Source organism: Bison bison, unplaced genomic scaffold (assembly GCF_000754665.1).
Source record: "Bison bison bison isolate TAMUID 2011002044 unplaced genomic scaffold, Bison_UMD1.0 scf7180017864466, whole genome shotgun sequence".
Classification (NCBI taxonomy): domain Eukaryota; kingdom Metazoa; phylum Chordata; class Mammalia; order Artiodactyla; family Bovidae; genus Bison; species Bison bison.
Window position 1 is genome coordinate 3,494,678 of NW_011495027.1, and position 21,920 is coordinate 3,516,597.

The window sequence follows — 21,920 nt, forward strand, 5'->3', positions numbered from 1 at the left end:
TCAAAAGACTAAATTGGATAATCTCTTAAATATTTCGCATCCCTTTCTTCTGTGATTTTTTGAACAAGTTCAAATATGTTAGCAACATAATTTTGATATTACAGTTTCAAAAGTATCATGCGATCTTTGCTTCCAATATCATGCAAAATTCATATGAAAGATTAAAAATCGGTAGCTGTTTTGGAGACTTACCACAGATGGTTATAAAGAAATAATCTCTAGATAAGCATGAGAGTCTAAGCATATAAAGAAAACCCATTTTTGAGTAATTTAATTTTCAAAGCAATTTGTCAACCATGACAGCATAATTTTATACAGATATTAAATCCTGATTTTAAGTACAACTTTATAAACTTTCCTACTTAGGTTGGGAGTTATAATCTGATTTTTAAAAATCTTATTTCATATTTTATTTCCATTTTGAGATTTTTTTTCCCCTTTCCTTTTTCATGTCCAGAAACCACTAAGCCATTTAAGTACTGTGGAATGCTTACAATTCTCCATATCCCATGGAGGTAGATTATTTTCAATGGAACTTTTGCTTTCTCTGTAAAATTAATCAAGAGATGAAGCTTTTAGACATGGATACATTTCTTTCCATCCGCAGTGAACTCAGTTTTGGAGACAAATCAAATACTGACCACAGCACCTCTAGTTCCTCTGGCACCCTTAAGACCACTTTCCCCAAACTGTCCGGGAGCACCTCTGCTTCCAATTTCTCCTGCGGGCCCCATTTGTCCTTTATCACCCTGTGGATGCCATTAGTAAGAGAGAAAAGTAAGAAAAAAACCTTATACTTAATCAACTACATCATATACCTGAATGGCTCCAGAGGAGATGCTATAGGCAAAATTCTATAAATAATCACTTTGTTTTAACTTACATAGTACTACAGACCACCACTGACAATAACAACATACCATACCACCTGGGTTACCTTAAAAATGTAATCAAAAGTAATTTTGGAAAAAAGAATACAAAATTTTTTGTGCAAATAAGCAGGGAAGTCTGGTGCTCATGCTGAATTACAAATAACCAAGTGTTTTATTCATGAAACTTGTTATGTATTTATGTACAAATGCATGCATGCATATGTTTACTCATGTCCTGAGAAAACACAGGCCCTATGACAAGCCTGTTTCTACAGAGAATTTCAGTGCCCCAAAGATACATTTAATGTATAAAGGCTCTAGTGGGCAGTGCTGTATACTCAACATCATCACTTGGTTGGAGTTTGTCTTTAAAAATCTGTAACATTTTTACATGATTTTATATCCATCTGAAAACCAATTCTTCTGTTTTCCAACAGGCTAACTGATCATTCTCTAATATCAAAGTACAGCTGCTTTTAAATAGTAAATGTTATAATTTATTCTCCACATATGGTAACTCAGTTCTATTATTGATAATCAAGTAGACACAAAGAAAAACTAAACTATGATCATAGGAAATTTTTGGTAATTCATAATAATTCACAGGTTGCTGTAAGGATCTGCACTGCCCTACTGGTAAAACCATTTAGAAAGTACATTATGTATGATGAAAAGAAACTTCAATATTGGGCATTATTTCATGACTGAGAATGGTAACTAAAATATACCTCATTCACTTTTATCTTTTATTATTTCTTATACTGCCCTCAAGTTATGAGAAAGATGGATTAGGTGCATATTCACAGAAATGATATAATTCAATTTTGGGAACTAGAATATGGTATGATTTGTACTTAATTATAGTAAATATATTCAGAGTTATTATATTACAATGGGAAAATAATTTTTGTTTCACCAATACTTGAACAAATTATTGACTCTATCCAAGTATCAATTATTTATTATAAAGTACTAAATTTTACAAACACATCACATTTTCTTAGTAAAAGGAAGCAAATAACACATACTGTTTTGTGTCTCTTAGTTAATATATAGGGAAGATAAAATCAATACTAACCTTTTCAATTTAGAAAAATATATTCAAACAAGCCAGAAACAATTCTAATAATACTTCTCTCCCCTAAATATCTTACTAAAGTTGTTATTAAATGGCACAAATGGTATAGCATTTTTTCTTTTCTCTCTTTTCATGCCCATGGTCTACTAAATAATTTCTGGTAAAGATGAGAAGAAAAGGCAAAGATCTTTTTAGAAATGACAAAGTCAAAAATTTGACTTCAGATAATTAAGGTAAAAAGTACTCCTATGTGGAATTAAATATTAATTTATACAATTGTGCCTTTTTAGCCATAGCTCTTTAATGCTTTATTTCTAGTACAAATAAAAACATCACAGTGTGCTATGGAGCTATGTGCACATCAGAATAAAGAAAACCAACATAAAAAGATGTTAAAAAAAAAAAAATTACCTTCTTTCCTGGACGACCTCTTTGTCCTGGAATTCCTGTAATTCCTTCAGGTCCCTGAATAAAAAAGGAAATAAATTATTAGAGACACAACCAGATAGAATGCTTAAATACTTATATCACATAATCACCGACTTGAACACTAAGTAAAAATGTGGGCTACTTCTCAACATTACTATGCTTGTATAACTATTTAAAAAGAGGTCATGATGAGTTAGAGGCCCAGCTGTTACTAGTGAGTAAAGTTCACATATACAAACTAGTCAAGATAGACAAAATGAAACCATTCTTAATCACAGAGGGAAAATAACTTGGTTTTAGCACAGCCATTGAGAAAGTAATTAAAGTCAACCTAAATGTATCCATGTCAGCAGTTCTCTGAGCTACTTTGGGTTCAACATCTTGTTGAATGCACAGGATTATAAAATATATCTAATACATTGTCAGGGAGAATCTCAAAATCTCACTGAAGGGTACGATTAAGCAAATACTCTTTTATCTGTGGGGGGAAAAAACACGGAGAAAGGGGAAACACATTTAGAGAAAGGAGGTAGCCATATTAAACTGTTTAAAACAATATTTTTATTTCAATCTGTATTTTATTTATACAAAAGTAGACTAAAAGTTTTCAATAAACACTTTTTTTAAAGTAAGAAGTGGTTAAAATATTTTAATGTCATATGAATTTGCAGGTCAACAATGGTTAGGCTTAAATGAGATCCACAGTAAGCCAGGCTACAGATTCAAAAATAGCTAATAATTAATCACAGCATTCCTTGCATTAGTTGGAAATGAAAATGGAAATTTCAAATTTGTGTCCCAAAACTTGGCAAAAGGCAAAAATGATGTAGACAAGAAATAAATTGTGGTTTACCACTGTGCTAACGGAGGCTCTTGATAAATATTTGTTAAACGAATAAACAGATACCTAAGGAAATGACTCATGCCCTGTGCTCCTGAGCAAATGTTCTTCTAGCCTCAGAAAACCCGCTGAATTTAGAGACCAAAGCGGTTAAGTTCTATTGCTGTGGTTCCAGCTGCATCCAGAGGTTGAAATGATCGTTGCACTAACGTGAGACTTGTTTGTGGTTAACGTGGCCTTTTTAAGAGAGGGTGATTAACATTTACAGAGGTTAACGACGTGGGCATTTAAGCCACACTGCTCTAGTTTCATATTTTGGCTCTGTCACCTAACAGCTGTATGACTATAGGTGGATTATTTCACCTCTAAAGGCCTCAGTTTCCTGTTATATAGCAGGGGTGTTATTAATACTTCTTCAAAGAGTTACTAAGACTGAATGAGAAAGGACTAGACTTATACTTGAAGAGCTCAAGAAACGTCAGTTCTCATTAATTTCTGTTGCCTTTTCAAAGGGTATTATGTAATAATTAAATATGTATAAAAGATGATTAATAAAAGGTATAATAAACACCCAAGTGTCTACCACCCACTTTAAGAAATAGAAGCTATTCACACACACATTCAAAAATACACACAAGACTGAAGTCCCATATATGCACTTATATTTGCAAACATATCACCTTCTCTCCTCACTCAGGTGCAACCATTGTCCTCAATTTATCATTCCCATGCATTTATTTACACTTTTACTCCATTTGTATATATTCCCAAGCATTATATGCTTATTTTGCGTCTTTTGAAACTTTCAATAAGCAGTATCATATTTTACACATTCTTTTGAAATTTTTTTAGAACAAGATTTTGTTTTTGAAATTATTTAGTGTCTCTACTTACATTTTGTAGTGGTGGTGATTGTGGTTTAGTCACTAAGTTGTGTCTGACTCTTGTGACCCCATGGACTGTAGCCTGCCAGGCTCCTCTGTCCATAGGATTTCCTAGACAAGAATGCTGGAGTGGGGTGCCATTTCCTTCTCCAGGGGATCTTCCCGACCCAGGGATCAAACCTGGGTTTCCCACATTCCTACTGAGCTACAACATTAAATAGTAGGATTCCATTTTGTAATCAAACCACAATTTATTTAGCCATTTCCCTAGTGATGAACTTCTGGTAGTTTTCTTTGTTTTTTTTTTTTTTTTATTTTTTTATGCTACAAACAGTCCTTCAGTAAACACTCTTGCACCTACCTCTATATACCTACGTCAAGAGTTTTTTGGGTGAGGGTGTATACTCTGGAATTGGATTGCTGGCTTGCAGGATACATGTACCTTTCAGTACATAAGATTTTGCCAACTTATTCTCCAGAGTTTTAGCCTATTTACATTCCCAAAAGCAACCTTTAAGAGTTCCAATTACTCCAAATCTTACATGTTTGGTACTATCAGACTTAAAATTTGTCCATCTCAAGGGAGCAAAATGATATATTATTATGGATTTCAATTCACATATTCCTGATTATAAAGGAAGAATGAATATCTCTTTATACAGTAATTCAGCATCTATATGGGAATCACTAGTTCCCATCTTTTGTCCAGTATTCTAGATCCAAGGCCTCCTCATCCTTGCCACCACTGCAAACACAGAGTCAGTATTAGGAAGTAAGAAAAGAGGGAGGTGGAAGACTGATACATTTGAGAGACTAAGCATCATAAGAGTCTGAGCTTTACCCAAAGAGACTACTAAATTATAGGAATAGATTGAGCTTTTAACTGAATTGGATATAAAAGTTTCCTTTCTTTCTCTTTCAATTCCCCAACCACTCCCCACTAATCTAAGTTAGGGCTTGTGAGGAAAACCAGATTAACCAGAAATAAATGTTATATTTGCACATGTCAAAGTACCAATCTGTAACCCTATTACACACGTAATTGTAATGAGCAACAACTCAGTTGCTCACCTAAAACTCAGATTTATTCTTTATTATGCTTTCCTTCTTTCTCAACAGCCAAACCATGAGCAAATCCAGTCAACTATATCTCCAAGACGTCTTGAATCTGGATAGTATTTTCTATCTCTATTGCTCCCCTGCGTTCCAAGTCACTCTATCGTTTTTTCGCCTACATGACTGCCACAGCCTTCTAAGTGATTTGACCCACGTTTACCCTTAGGTTCCATTTCTTCAGAGTGACCCAAATGATCATGAACAATTTTAATCAAACATCTCTCCTTATGTAAAACCTTCCAAATGGCTTCCCATTGCAATCAGAATAATCTTCAAACCTCTTATCATGGTCTATAGTCCCCTATGTGATCTGCCACCTCCTATTTCTCTGACATCCTGTTTTCCAGTTATTTACTACTTGGACCCTTCCTTTTTTAAAATAGGGCATTTAATAAATACCCTTTCTACCTTGGGACATTTGCATTAGATGTTTCCTCTGCCTAGAATACTCCTTTTCAGATAGTCACATGATTGGCTTCTTTTTATCTTTAGGCATATAGCTCAATGTAACTTCAGGTGGTCCTTCTGTGGCCATCCCAATTAAAGTAGCCCCTTTATCAGGGCATTCAAAATCCCATTACCATGTTTTATTTTCCTCATAGGGCTTATAACTATCAGAAATTATTCTTCTTGTTCACACTGTCCTTCTACACTGCATGTTCCATGACAGCAGAGATCTTGTCTGTTTTGTTCATTGTTGTAACAGTGTCCAGAACTGTGTCTCATATATAATTGATGCTTAATAAACATTTAATAAATGAATCATAGAATGCATGCCCAAAGAAGAAAATATTTAGCCTTAATCAGCTGGTCTACTAGATATCTATTTGTAAATAGATAACACCTTAAAAAAATTTACTATCTGCTGGAATTAAAACCAAAGTTCATGAATAAAAGGCAAAGGATAGTGACATTTTTATACATTTTAGCTTCTAGGAAATAGAACAAATGGACCTGTTAGAAATCTTCTGCACAATAAACTGTAAAACATATTTGAAGAGCTCATTATGTGTGAGAAAAGACATTGCCTGTGTTCTATATTGTATTTTCTTCTGTCATTATAATCAGAAAGATCTCTCCTGGTTCTTTCATTCACTTTTTTCCTATTTAGAGATAGCTTGTTTTTCTTTTTTGGGGTGTGGCTGGTTTATTTTTGTGTTTCTTCTGAAATGCATCAGTGATAATTTTCTCCAAATGTTGGCTTTTAAAAGTTTACATGACCCACTGCAACCTATTTCTGTATTTAGAGACTTGCATGGCACAGTATAAAAAGGCAATCATTTCTCAATGTGCATGTTTTAATAGATTTCTTCAATGATTACACAAATAAGAATCCCTTTAAACACATGTCATGTTGACAGAGAATAGTTGCCTCGATGTTCAGCCTACTTACACCACAGAGGACAAATTTGGGATTCCCTACTGATCTAACTTTGTGAGAGTAGCTGTAGTCTCAGAAGTAACACATCACATCCATTTTTAAAAATGATGTTTTTTGAGATATAATTCACATACCATATTATGAATCTATTTAAAGGAGTAACCCCCAATCATTCTGGCACCAGGGACTGGTTTAATGGAGGACAGTTTCTCCATGGATGGGGGAGATAAGTATGGTTTCAGGATGATTCAAGTGCATTACGTTTATTATGTCATCTCTGATCTGACAGGAGGCAGAGCTTGCATGGTAATGAGAATGGTTGTAAATATAGACAAAGTTCTGCTTGCTCACCTGCTGTGTGGCCTGGTTCCTAATAGGTCCTGGACCAGTAGGGGTCCATAGCCTGGGGGATGGGAACCCCTGATTTGGAGTGTATGATTCAATGGTTTTTATAGTGTTGTGCAACCATCACCATAATTTTAGAATCAATTTCCATCACCCCGTAAAGAATCCTGTACCCAATGGCAGTCACTTCCAGTTTCCTCCCAAGTCCCAGCCTTAGGCAACCCTAATTCGCTGACTCTAGAGATTTGCCTATTTGGGATATTTCCTGTATTATGTGGTCTCTTATGACTGACTGCTAGGCATAATGCTTTCAAAGTTCATCAAGGTTGTAGCATGAATCAATATTTTTTTTTGCATGGATCAGTATATTTTTTATTGCCAAATAATATTCCATTGTATGAACATACTACATTAATTAATAAGCATTTATTAATTGATGACCATTTTGTGTTATTTCTTTTTGCCTATCATAAATAATGCTGCTATGAGCATTGATGTAAAAATTTTTGTTTGAATCCTGTTTTCAATTCTTTTGGGTATATGCCAAGAACTGATGGGTCATATGGTAACTCTGTTTTTAACATTTTGAGAAACTGCCAAATTGATTTACAAAGTAGCTGCACCATTTTACATCCAACCAATGATGTATAAGAGTTCCAATTTCTTTACATTCTCATCAACACTTATTATTTTCTGGTTTTTTTTTTTCCCCTCTAGTGGATGTAAAGTGGTATTTTATTGTGGCTTTATTGCATTTTCCTAATAGTTAATGATGTTGAGTATCTTTCATGTGCTTATTTGCCAACTATATATATCTTCTTTGGAGAAATATCTGTTTAAAGACTTTTCACTTTTCAATTGAATTATCTTTTTATTATTGAGTTGTAAGAGTTCTTCATGTATTTTTGGATACTAGTCCCTTATCACATATAATTTGCAAATATTTTATCCCATTCTATGGTGTCTTTTCACTTTCTTGATGGTGTTCTTTGAAGTTCTAAAACTTTTCACTTTAATGCAGTCCAATATATCTGTTTTTCTTTGTTATTTGTAATTTTGGTGTTATCTAAGAAGGCTTTGCATAACCCAAGGTCAAGAAGATTTCCTTCTATGTTGTCCTCCAAGACATTTATAGTTTTAGCTCTTAAATTTAGATCTATGACACAGATTGAGTTAATTTTGTGTGTAGCATAAGGAAAGATCCAAATTAATTCTTTAGTGTGTGGGTATCCAGTAGTTTTAGCAACATTTGTTGAAAAGATCATTCTTTCCCTCATTAAATTTTCCCAGTACATCACATGCTTTTGTAATTCAAATTTATCTTGTTTATTTTTTTCCCTGGAAATTAATTTATCCCTTGAGATAACCAATAACACTAGACATTGTTAAACAAAGTTTGGAAATTACAAAGAATGTTCCCATTAGAGACTATATTTTTCTTCTGCTTGAAACCTTTCAGTGGCTTCTTACTATACTTTAAATAAGGCCAAATTTTTTACTATGGTTTAAAAGGTCCTTCATGATTTGCTACCTACCTATTTCCTCAAGCTCATCTCAAACAACTTTCACTATTCACTCTGCTGTAACAAACTCCTTTTAGTTTTACAAAAATACCTAGATCATTCTTACTTCCCCATCTTGGTCCTTGCTATTCCATTGCTATTTGACCTACCTTGAAGGATTTCCCAAAGTTCTTTCATTCACTGGCTCCTCTTCACTCTCGAGGTCTCAGCTCAGTCCTCCCCTATCTAGAGAAGCCTTTTCTCACTGCCTTAGTGTAAATAGCTTCTCTTCTCGTAACTAGTTGGCTTTCCCCTTCCCTTAACCAGCTGTCCTTTATCATCATCCTGTTTACCTTCATCACTACATTAACCACCACCTGCAGTGATCTTGCCTACTCAGTCTTCATGATACTGTCAAATCTGACATCAGCAACCTTTCTCATCTTGTTCTCCTTGGTATTCCCAAAGCTTAGCAGAAAGTTCTTGGCTCATCCAAGGAACTCATAAACTTCACTGAATTAGTGAATGGAAAAATTTTAGAGTCACAGTTTGTAAAGCTAACAAAAATTTAGAAACTACATAAAAATTCAGAAAATTAAAAAAAATTTTTTAATTTCTAAAAATTTAGAAAATTTCTACAGAGTCACAGTTTGTAAAGCTAACATAAATTTAGAAACATCCAAGCTAATTTTTTTTAAGGCTATGTAACCTTTTCTTCTCAAAAAAAGCCTGTATAGAAGCTAATATGTTAACCAGACATGGAAGAATCTTCTCTGATTCAAGCAGATAAAGAATAAACAAAGTCCTTCCAGTTCAGCATCCTCCTTGACACAATCATCATAGGGGTTCTGCAGAGCGCCAACCCCTTTATTAAGTGTAATGTGTAAACTGAGAAACCAAAGAATGGCTCCCTCAACAATGTACAGCACTTTAGTAATAGACTATGGGTTTGAACAATTCTTGCAGAGTAGACAGTGCATGGTTCTTTCTACTGTGTGTTGCCTTACAACACAATAGTTCAGAACAGGCAAGTCTAAAACCAGAATTATATGAATCACTCAGAAGATAAGGATTTAGATAACCTTTTACTCCTTAATGCCACTGACTTCAGATTTCTAAAGTGATTACTTTTCAGGGTTTCCAAGGAAACTGTCTTAGAAATAAGACTCATGTATACCTCATTCTTTTCTATTTCTAACTAAATATTTCTAACTCTTCCTCTCATCTTTTTGACTTCACTTTTAAGACTCTACTGAAAAAGCTTCTTTGAAAAGTATGCATTATTTAATTTCAGATTCTCTTAAGATATTCACTCCTACCTAATATTATACCACCCTACACAGATGGGAAAATTAAACTTCAATAAATCCAATCAAGTTTTCTTGTAAAGGAATAAAACAAGACAATTTCATTTATACCTACTTAGCTTTAGAGTACATAGCTTCACATCTGTTTAGATCTTAAATACCAGGGTGATACACTTTTTAAGAAATGAATGATGGCAGATGTTTTTTTCACAGAAGCTTTCAAGCTCTTTTTCTCATGCAGAGTTATGCATTTAGACAACTGAATTGTCTGTTTTAGAGCAGATTTCAAGCATGAAATACAGTATGTTCTCCTTTGTTCAAAGAGTTTACATCTTGGATTTGGGAATTTGTTACTGATGTTTCCCTTGCCTTATTTTTCTATCCAGATTTCATTTACCAATCTTTTAGAAAGTAAAAAGAACATCTCTTTACTTGGAAAAAAATTAATATTTTTCACTCTCTTATTTTTTAAAAGAATTTTTAAGGTAGCATCTTTGTGACATTGCCTAAGGAAGAATTATTTTGAAGTGCAAAAATAAATCGAACATCAGGCTGCCTGATTAAGCAATAGCTCCTTGGGTCATAAAATTCTTTTGAAAAAATATGCCATGGTATTTTTATTGAGCTTATGAGCTAAAAGGCATTTAAAATTCCAAGAAGAACAACAAAAAGAATAAAAAAGAAATGCACATGTGTTGTTACTAAAAAAGGCACCGAAGATGTGTACAAGGCAGGATTATTCCTGGGAAAAGTTATGAAGCAGATGAAGTCTGTGTTTATCATTTTTTCATGTCTTGTTTTGAGCCCCTTTTTCATCTCTGTTCTGCCCATCACCATTTGTCATGCTGCATCATCCCTCTGGGATTCCTGGCTGTGTTGTCCTACGGCATGAGTAGACCTTTTTGTTAGTTCTGTATCCTGCTGCCCTCCCTACCACCACTCCAAATAACTTTAGTATTTTCTTAGGGAACTAGGCCAGTTGTCTGAAAAAAAAAATCTATGCTAAAATACTAATAATTATTAATGACTTTCTTATGTAAAAACAAATTTGAGAAAACTTCTCAGGAAGATAACCACATTTACTCAGTACTTGTTATTTGGCTTCTCTGTGGGTCCAGTCCTGATGAATCCTCTAAAAAAATTAAAACTATCAAGAATCCTAGAAACCCAGGTCTCAAGAAGTGTGGCTTGGAACCTGAGGGTGAGGCTGAAGCAGGTTCTTGAATCACAGAGACAGAATAGCCACATTAGAAGCTGAAGGAAAGGTTTCATTTGGGTTGCATTGTCTTTTCCCCAGGCCAACACAGCACTGCAGAGTGAACCCATTTGATCTATAGCTTCTCCTGTGGAGAAAAACAGAACCCAAAGTGGATATTCAGCCCATCTACTGTTGCAAGATGTTTCCAGAGTTGCCCAGTCAGGTCTGCATGAGGATCATTTGGGGAACTTGAGGGCCTGACAACTGGGGAAAAGATGAGATGGGCAAAGGGGCAAGACTTATAGTAACCAGCACTAAAGTATTACTGGACTTCATCTCTGCTTGTAGCAGCACCTGAACAGAGATCCCAGCCAGTGGTCTGCCTATCTGCAGAACTTAGCTGGTGGCACTGTCTGATCAGGGAGCTTGGCTGCAGTTCTGCATGATTTGGAAAGTGAAGTGAAAATCGTTCAGTCGTGTCCGACTCTTTGTGACCCCATGGACTGCAGCAAGCCAGGCCTCCCTGTCCGTCACCAACTCTGGGAGTTTACCCAAACTCATGTCCATTGAGTTGGTGATACCATCCAACCATCTCATCCTCTATCGTCCCCTTCTCTTCCTGCCCTCAATCTTTCCCAGCATCAGGGTCTTTTCTAATGAGTCAGCTCTTTGCATCAGGTGGCCAAAGTATTGGAGTTTCAGCTTCAACATCAGTCCTTCCAGTGAAAGCTCAGGACTGATTTCCTTTAGGATGGACTGGTTGGATCTCCTTGCAGTCCAAGGACTCTCCAAGAGTCTTCTCCAACACCACAGTCCAAAAGCATCAATTCTTCTGTGCTGAGCTTTCTTTATAGTCCAACTCTCACATCCATACATGACTACTGGAAAAACCACAGCCTTGACTAGACGGACCTTTGTTGGCAAAATAATGGACTGTATAGTCCATGGAATTCTCCAGGCCAGAATAATGGAGTGGTGTGGGTCCCCAGTCAAATGTTCATACCTGCTCTTGAGCCTATGGCCCTGCCTGGGCAGGTGAGTAATTCTACAACACTGCTCAATAGCTAAGCATGGGCTCCCATCCTGCTTGACCAGAAAGCCTCGTCTGAGAACTTAGGCAGCTGTAGAGTCCATACTACAGCCTTGCTCAGGTAGGGAGCCAAGCCAGCAGAGCAGGGAATCTGAGCAGTGACCCTGGGAAGGCTTGGAGTCCAGTCTAAGTTAAAAACTTCCCAGCTGTGGGGTCCAGCTAACAGCCCTATTCAGCAACAGTTTCACCTACAGCCTGTCCAACTATAAAAACAGCCTGTAACCTCACCCAGGCAATGTAACTCCATCCTACCTTGGAGTATTATCTGTGAGATGCAGCTGGATGCTCCACTTAATCAGAGAGCCTGGCAAGTGACCTCATCCAACAGAGAAGCATAGCCAGTGCCCTAACTGATTACAAAGCAACTCTGTTCAAACCTGAGGCACAGCCTGTAGCTCCATTCAACTGTGGAGCCATGTTTGCAGCTCTACCTGAATATGGGGTCCTACCAGGGCCACATCTGCCTAGAGAGTGTAACATGAGGCCTTGCCTAATTGCAGAATCCAACAAGTGCTACTGTCCTTCCAGGGAACATAGCCCGAGATCATACCCTACCAGAGGTAACTTCAGAAGCCAGCTAATGGCCCCATCTGACATGGAACCGAGCCAGCATACCTACCCAACCAGGGTGCCTATTTAGTGGCCCCACTGCTATGTGGAGACTAGCCAGGTGGCCAACCCAACTGCAGAGACCAGCCAGTGGCAACTCTCCTGTTGCCTCACAATATGGGTAGGGACCCCACTAAACTGGAGATCTCAGTAGCAAGCTGTGCCTGCCCACAAACACTATAAGCAGACCCATCCAGTTTCCTCAAGCAAAGAGACTGGTGAAGGTCCTTCTCTGCCAAAACAAACCTATAAAATCTGGAAGAGGAGATCACTTACTCAAATGTGCAAACAACAATGCAAGGATATTATGATCATAAAAAAAACAGGTAAATATAACAAAATCAAAAGAAACTTAAAATACTGCAATAATTGAAATGGAAGTCTGTGAACTGTCTAACAAAGAATTGAGAATAGTGTGTTAGTTGTGCCTGACTCTTTGTGACTCCATGGACTGTAACCCTCCAGGCTCCTCTGTCCATGGAATTCTCCAGGGAAGAATTGTTGTTATTCAGCTGCTAAGTTGTGTTCAACTCTTTGCAACCCCATGGACTGCAACACACCAGGCAAGAAAATTCCTCTTAGAAAAGTGCAGTGAACTTCAAGAATACATAGACAGATAACTAAATGAAATTAGGAAAACAATGTATGAGAAGTTCAACAAAGAAATAGAAATCATGAGAATAAACAAAACAAAAATCCTAGAGATAAATACCATGATTGAATTGAAGAATTCAACAGTTTCAACAGCAGACCTGACCAAGCAGAAGAATCAATGAACTCAAAGATAAGTGATTTTAATTATCCCAAAGAGCAAAAATAAAAAAGACTAGGATACTTATGGGAAAGCATCAAGTAGGACAATATTGTGCAAATACCAGGAGAATAAAAAAAGAAATGAGCAGAAAGAATATTTAAAGATATAATGGCTGACAACATCCCAAACTTGGGGAGAGAAATAGTTGTCCAGATTTTTGAGGCTCAAAGGATCCCAAATAGGTTGAACCCAAAAAGGGCTACTTTGAGACACATTATAGTCAACACTCAGTACCTGCAGGTTTCACAACTGCAGAGTCAAACAATGAAAATATTAATAATATCAATATTTTTATTAATATTATCAAAATATTAAATACAAATATTTTTAACTTCCAGAAAGTTGCAAAACTTGAATTTGCCATGCAATGACAATGGTTTACATAGCATCTATACTATATTTATAACATATTTACATAGTATTTATTTTACTAGTATATAAGTAATCTAGAGGTGATTTTAAGTATACAGGAGAATGTAGGTAGGTTATATGCAACTACTATGCCATTTTATGTAAGGGACTCAAGCATCTGAAGAGTTTGGTATCTGTGGCAGTCCTGGCACCAATCTCCCATGGAAACTGAGGGATGACTGTAATTATACCATCAAAGCAAAGAGAGAATTTTAAAAGTAGCAAGAGAAATGTGACTCATCACATTTCTCAAATAAAACTATAAGTAGGTTTCTCAGTACATATTTTACAGACCTGGAGAAAATGAGATAACATCTTTATAATATGGGAAGAAAAACAAAGCCCTCTTAATGAAGAACACTATACCCAGAACTCGGAGAAGGCAGTGGCACCCCACTCCAGTACTCTTGCCTGGAAAATCCCATGGACGGAGGAGCCTGGTAGACTGCAGTCCATGGGGTCGCTAAGAGTCGGACGTGACTGAGCGACTTCACTTTCACTTTTCACTTTCATGCACTGGAGAAGGAAATGGCAACCCACTCCAGTGTTCTTGCCTGGAGAATCCCAGGGACAGGGGAGCCTAGTGGGCTGCCGTCTCTGGGGTCACACAGAGTCGGACACGACTAAAGTGACGCAGCAGCAGCATACCCAGAACTGTTCTTCAGGAATAAAGGAGTGATAAAGAGTTGCCCAAACAACCCAAAGCTGAAGAGTTCATCACCACTAAACCTGCCTTACAGAAAAATGCTAAAGGGCATTCTGGAAGCTGAAATAAAACAATGTACCATTGTAATCATTTAGTAATATTTATGTATATATATCAAATCAACATGTCATGTACTATAAACTTATATATGTCAATTATATCTCAAAGTGAGAGAAAAAATTAAGAAGTTCAATAGCCTGTGTGACATATGGGAAAAGGATCTTTTTTCCTTGGATGTTAGGAAGGCTGATAATCAGTGCCTGGTTTGTCCCTCACTCAAGCCATAATTCTACACTTTCAAACACCAAATGGACAGGGGGTCAAGAATGTGTGTGTATGATTCACACGTGTGTGTGTGTGTGTGTGTGTGTGTGTGTGTAGAAGGCTGAGTTCACTGAGTATTGAACCCCGCGGTACTCACCGGAGGGCCCATCAGACCTGGTCCACCCAAAGGCCCTGTGGTCCCTGGTAAGCCTGTCTCTCCTTTTTCTCCATCCTCTCCAGGAAGTCCCCTTCCTCCTGGGTTCCCCTATAACCCAGAAAAAAATTTTAAGAAAAATTATACCATGCAATAAGGAGATTTTTGCTGGCACATAGAAAATTAAGTATAATATTTTAAAGATTTCTCAAAAACATCTACCTTAATCATAATGTTAAAAGCATTATTTACCTTCAATCCATCTTTACCCTGTAGACCTTCTTCTCCAGGAGCTCCTGGTTCACCCTATTTGGCAGCAGAAAATAATATCTATTATGTTGTTAAATCATTTATCCTAATTTTTATTTTTTGCTCCTCGTATCCATAGAAGTAGCAGTTTTATGTACGTTTATTCCTACTTCTACTTTATTTATAAGGACTACCTAACAATATAATAAACATGATTTAATTTGCCCAGAATAACTCTGAAGATGATATAAAGAGTTATAGCACTGTAAATTCAAATAAGAGGGTCCTGGAATATTAACAACTTTAAGATAATTAAGGGTAATATATATTCATGTGGTAGCTTTGGAAACAGACACCTACATCTACATTTCTTAAAGACTGTAAATCCTGAATCTCATAAAATTATAGTAGCTTGCTTTTCTGAATTTACATGGATTAATACAACTTAATTCAGTTAAAATCAGTGTACCAGATTTTTAGTTCTGTGTTTTCTCTCTTACACAGGAGAAGCAACATTCAGAGCAAGCCCTGGTACATTTGGAAGCTGTCTTCCCGGCTTAGAACTTGCAGAAGTAAATGTAGAGCTACACTTTATGAAGTGATTAAAGAAGTACTAGTTCTCCTGTGACCTGAACCATTTAAAAATAAATTAGTCAGTGTCTTCACAGCTGCCCATTGCTCCCACTGCTGATACTTTCATTACCCTCACCTCATACTGTCTGTGCCCCTGAAAAAAAGAGGAAAAATGAACAAGAAAGGAACTGGATGCAAAAAACATCTCCCAACTTTACTTCTCAGTAAAAAAGAAAAAAAAGAAAGTCTCTTAAAATTATCTTGGTCCCTGTTATCTTGGGAAAAAACTTACCACAGCTTAAATGAACCACTGTCTATATTAGAATGTAAGCTATCTCATTATAATTATCTAATTATTTCTTTGAAACGTATTAACTTTGCATGCCTTTAGTTTTTTGTTTTTCTAAACACAAATTATGTTTCAATGCCTTATCTGTTCTTGCTAGGTCAAGAAACAGCATGAGAGCTGATCATTAGTATTTGTGAATTTCTTCTTCATGCTAACATCAGTGACATGCACAGTGACCCCACACATTTGGCAAGGACTCTGCTGAGTACACCTGATTCTGCGAAAAGAATGTGTGAGGTTAGGGCTCTCAATGCTATTAAATAATAATGTGAAGAGTTTAGCATGCAGCTTTTCAAATTATGAAATAAAGACAAACATTTTCTATAATACAAGAGAAGTTTTCTATACAATCGTTTAAGTCTTTACACTGAGTTTTCAATTGCTAAGATAGGTGGGCCAGTGCATCAAAATGGTTTCTAGTAGGCACTTACCCGTAACCCTGGCTCCCCAGCAGCTCCAACACTGCCCACAGGTCCAACATCTCCCTGAAGAAACAAAGGAGAAGATTAAACTCTTTTCTACTAAAACTGCATGTCTGCATGTCTAATAATTATGCAGGGCATATTATGAAGATAGGGGTTCCAAAACAGTGTTTGTTCCTTTTCTTCAGATTATTTATAATAATTTTGCTTTTTCATTTGTGCTTGTGTGTGCTCAGTCACTTCGGTCATGTCTGACTCTCTGTGACCCCATGGACTGCAGCCCGCCAGGCTCCTGTGTCCATGGGATTCTCCAGGCAAGGATACTGGAGTGGGTTGCCATTTCCTTCTCCATTTCATTTGTATTCCTTCCCATATATACATGTGTGTGTGTGTGTGTGTGTGTGTGTGTGTGTGTGTGTGTATATATATATGTAAATACTCTTGCCTGGAAAATCCCATGGACAGAGCAGCCTGGTAGGCTGCAGTCCATGGGGTCGTGAAGAGTCGGACACAACTGAAGCGACTTAGCAGCAGCAGCAGCAGCATACGTATATAAAGATAAGTAAATAATATTTTTGACTCATTTGAGAACACTTTCTATTTTTATCTACTATTCTTTACCTGCTTCCAAGATGGTGGGTGTTCACCACAATATGGCAAACATAGTGGTCAGTGGTGAAAGGTTTGAGACCCTCTCCTTGACTATTAAGGGCTGTTACCTTTGTGCCTGGCTCGCCTTGCAGACCAGATTCCCCTTCAGTACCTGGTGGTCCCTAGAAGAGAATGATTTGGCACACTGTACACATTCCTTCACCAATATTACTACCTCATCTAGTCCCCAGTTTCACCCAATCTGTCAGCACCCCTTGGCTTTTTATTCTTAGGCTAAATCCAATGGTTGATCTTCTGATCTCAGTGGTACCTCCTTTCTTATGCCAATCTTGGAGTAGCATTTTGAATTGCCTTCTCTATTTCCATTCCTAGTTGAGTATCAGTGGAAAAATTATACTCTGTGCAAAGTGGCATCATTACATATTGAGAGGTATAGTGACTAAGAGATTGGATTCCCTAAGTGTGAATGTGGGCTCTGCCACTACTACTACTTACTGCTCTTGAACAAGTTGCTTAACCATTTCATGTCTCAATTTCCTCATTTGCAGAATGAGAATAACCGCATTACCTCACTGAGTATTGTGAGAATTTACTAATATGATAAAATACATAGATACTGCTAGGCAAATAGAAATTTCTCTGAAATTGCTACCTATTATTAACCACATCATTATTAATCTGATGCAAATTCAAAGTCTCCCACTTCAGCTTGACTTTTAGTAAGGTATACTTGCTTTTACATGTCTTTAACCATTTTCCTCAAACACTATTCTTTTTTTTGCCCACACCATGGCATGTGCCATCTTTGTTTCTGACCACGGATCAAATCCACAGTCCCTGCATTGGAAGTATGAAGTCTTAACCACTGGACTGCCAGGAAAATTCCCTCAATCACTATTCTGGCATATTTTCCTCAATGGATCTACTCAATCCCTACTTTGTATCACAACAGAATCGACTCCTACTCTGTTAAAAACAACAACAAGACTTCAAGTTATGAGCTATGACTTCTCTCTGCTTTCTTTAGGTTCAGAGGATGTAGGTTATCAGCACTGGCTTTTGAATCAGGTTTGGATTCAAAACCAATGTCTGCTTCTTGCTAACCATTTACCTTGGGCAAAGTAGCAGATTATGATGAACATTCTTCTTACTTGTCTCAGGAAAGAATATTGCCATCCATTCTGTTGCACCTAGAAATCTGGAAATAATTTTTGACTTTCTTTTCCCTTTGCTTTTCATAGCCCACAAATATGCAGTTTCTCCAGAATTTATACAACAAACATTTCTCAAATTCATTTCCTTCTCACATAGTTCAGGCCTCTATCATTTCTTACCTAGTTCAATGCAACAGCCTTTTAGAAGGTATACATGTCTGCATTCTTGACTTCTTAAATATATCCTCCTTGAGGCTGCTAAAATGATCTTACAAAGATACACAAGACTTTATCACTGCCCAGTGCCCTTACAGTGACTTACTATAGCCCATAACGTATGAACGTTTAGGGACTTCCCTGGTGGTCCAGTGGCTAGGACTCTGCACTCTCAATGCAGGGTGCTTAGGTTCAATCTCTGGTCAGAAAACTAGATCCCTCATGCTGCAACTAAGAGCCTGCGTGCCAGAACTAAAGATCCCACATGCTGCAACGAACCTGGCACAGCCAAATAAATATTTAGGAAAAAAAAAGATAAATGTTCAAGCTTCTTCATGGGTATGTAAGACTTTTTTATTTGACCCAATCATTTCTCTATAATTTCATCTATCCTTACTCCTTATTTTGACTTTAACAATCTCTACTGCCTCATGTTTGCATGTTCCTCCTCATACTATGCTGTGTACCCTTATTCTCTCTTTTCATACGGTTAACTCATACTCGGGCTTCTCTGGTGGCTCAGTAGTAAAGAATCCGCCTGCCAAAACTGGAGATGGGGGTTCAGGAATTGAAGAAGATCCCCTGGAGAAGGACATGGTAACCCACTTCAGTATTCTTGCCTGGAAATTCTCAGGGACAGAAGAGCCTGGCAGGATACAGTCAGTGGGGTTGCAAAAGAGTCAAACATGACTTAGTAACGAAACAACAAACTCATACTCATTCCTTAAAACTCAGTACCCTGCCTTTATCTGAACACAGACAAGTCTTTTTCCCCTTATCCAGTTATGGCTATGTACCCACTACTGTACTCTTATAAAGTCCTGTGAATGTCTCCATCATTGGGTCTAACAGATTGAAGTATAATCATCTTTTACATGATTATCTTCTGGAATAGATTATAAACTGCTGATGGAGTCAGGGATCATATCTCAGCCACACTTGGATTTTCAGTGAATACACAGTGCATGGCAAAAAGGCATTGCATAATCACGGGATTAGAGGAGGAGAACAGTTTTATTGGAATGTGGCTGAACAGGTCTGTAGAGGTTAGACAATGCAGAACACTGTTTCACATGTTAAGTAATTGGCATTTTATTAAAGACTGAGAGCTGATAAAAAATTTCAAGGACAAGGAAGATATGACAAAGATACACTGGCAACAAATAGCTAAGGAATAATAGCAGCTGAAGGAGACATGGAATAAGGAGCATTGGCAATAGGAACACAAAGAAAACGAAAGAGTTGAGACACTGGTGGGAGCTTATTAAAGGGAAAGCACAGCAGATTGGACAGGATGAAGGAGGAAGAGGAGTCTGGGAAAGCTCTCAGTTTGAGGTTACTGGACATAAGTGGCATCTTTCAGTGAGATAAGAATAAAAAGAATAACAGTGTGAAAGTGATGGGTTTGCTTTAGATATTTTGAATTTGAGAACTTTGTAGGCTATCTAGGTGCATATATAGAAGACAACAGGAAATCAATAATTAAAGCCAAAGGGAGAAGCCTCAGTTAGAGTTATTAGATAGCTTTTCTAATGCCTTTTCCTTCTCCAGGGATCTTCTTCAATTCCTGAACCCCCATCTCCAGTTTTGGCAGGCGGATTCTTTACTACTGAGCCACCAGAGAAGCCTGAGGAGTATGAGTTAACCATATGAAAAGAGAGAATAAGGGAACACAGCATAGTATGAGGAGGAACATGCAAACATGAGGCAGTAGAGATTCTTAAAGTCAAAATAAGGAGTAAGGATAGATGAAATTATAGAGAAATGATTGGGTCAAATAAAAAAGTCTTACATACTCGTGAAGAAGCTTGAACATTTATCTGTTTTTCCCCTAAATATTTATTTGGCTGTGCCAGATCTTCGTTGCAGCATGTGGGATCTTTAGTTCTGGCACGCAGGCTCTTAGTTGAAGCATGAGGGGTCTAGTTTTCTGACCAGAGATTGAACCTAAGCACCCTGCATTGAGAGTGCAGAGAATGTTCATCATAATCATAATCATCATCTTGGGGTTGATGGGCTGATTATGATCTGCACATCATAATCATAAAGATCATAATGTTCATCATAATCTGCTTCTTTGCCCAAGGTAAATGGTTAACAAGTAGCAGACATTGGTTTTGAATCCAAACCTGATTCAAAAGCCAGTGCTGATAACCTATACTATGCTACATCCTCTGAACCTAAAGAAAGCAGAGAGAAGTCATAGCTCATAACTTCAAGTGTTGTTGTTGTTAACAGAGTAGGAGACGATTCTGTTGTGATACAAAGTAGGGATTGAGTAGATCCATCGAGGAAAATATGCCAGAATAGTGATTGAGGGAATTTTCCTGGCAGTCCAGTGGTTAAGACTTCATACTTCCAATGCAGGGGGTATGGATTTGATCCGTGGTCAGAAACGAAGATGGCACATGCCATGGTGTGGCTAAAAGGAGCCATAAGGCGCTTATTATTCTAAAATATATCTTGAATGAGTCACTTTTCAATATTCTGCTATAATGGAGTGAAGGGCTATCAACATTAACTCTAAATCAGTAAAGAGAAAGTTATATTTACTTTTTGTTCTGTTATTTAAATGAACAGTTAAGAGAAAGTTACATGTATAAAATTAGGCTCATACAACAGTTATCCCTGCTTTTAATAGAACTTGAGATTTTATTTTCTGAATATTAAAGTACTATAAAATTATTCTTCAAAATATATAGCTAAGATATCAACTTTACCTTTGAAAAGTCTTACAAAAAATACTGAGTACTGGTGAACCAACAAGAAACAACCCCAAGAAAAATTACCTCAGCACCCATTTCTCCAGGAGGTCCAGCATCACCTTGTGGTCCTCGTGGTCCCTATATTAAAACAAAATTTAAGATGTGAGAAACAAAGTTCACTCTATATTTCAATTAATATGTGCATATAATTATAATATATCATATCTAACAACACATAATACATTTATCAATGTATTACTTTACTCTGTATAGTGAAGTGAATTCGTTCAATTGTGTCCGACTCTTTGCGACCCCATGGACTGTAGCCTACTACGCTCCTCCGTCCATGGGATTTTCCAGGCAAGAGTACTGGAGTGGGTTGCCATTGCCTTCTCCAGAGGATCATACTAAGCTTTTGGTCTTTCTGAAAAATAGTACAAAGAAGGTGATTTTTAGATTCAGAAAATTATAAGATGGTTGAAATTCTATGAGCTTATATTCCATCACAATTTTGTACACACTTCACTTTAAAAAATGTATCAATAGGAAAAATGTTGTGACATGGTTGGTTATCTTAAAATGTTTTTCTAAGTTGTTGTATTAATGTTCATTTAAAGTATTCAAAAAGTATGGAAACTA

At 36.9% G+C, this 21,920-nt stretch overlaps 1 protein-coding gene across 1 annotated transcript in view; it reads right to left on the minus strand.

The window, feature by feature from the left end:
• COL24A1 (collagen, type XXIV, alpha 1) overlaps nt 1-21,920 on the minus strand; it is a 396,106-nt gene that overhangs the window by 94,367 nt on the left and 279,819 nt on the right. The window contains exons 34-40 of the mRNA XM_010860327.1: nt 21,366-21,419; nt 17,314-17,367; nt 16,604-16,657; nt 15,254-15,307; nt 15,005-15,112; nt 2,362-2,415; nt 642-749 (exon numbers count right to left, since the gene is read on the minus strand). Of these exons, the coding sequence (XP_010858629.1) occupies nt 642-749; nt 2,362-2,415; nt 15,005-15,112; nt 15,254-15,307; nt 16,604-16,657; nt 17,314-17,367; nt 21,366-21,419 (486 nt within the window). The remainder of the gene's footprint in view (nt 1-641; nt 750-2,361; nt 2,416-15,004; nt 15,113-15,253; nt 15,308-16,603; nt 16,658-17,313; nt 17,368-21,365; nt 21,420-21,920) is intronic.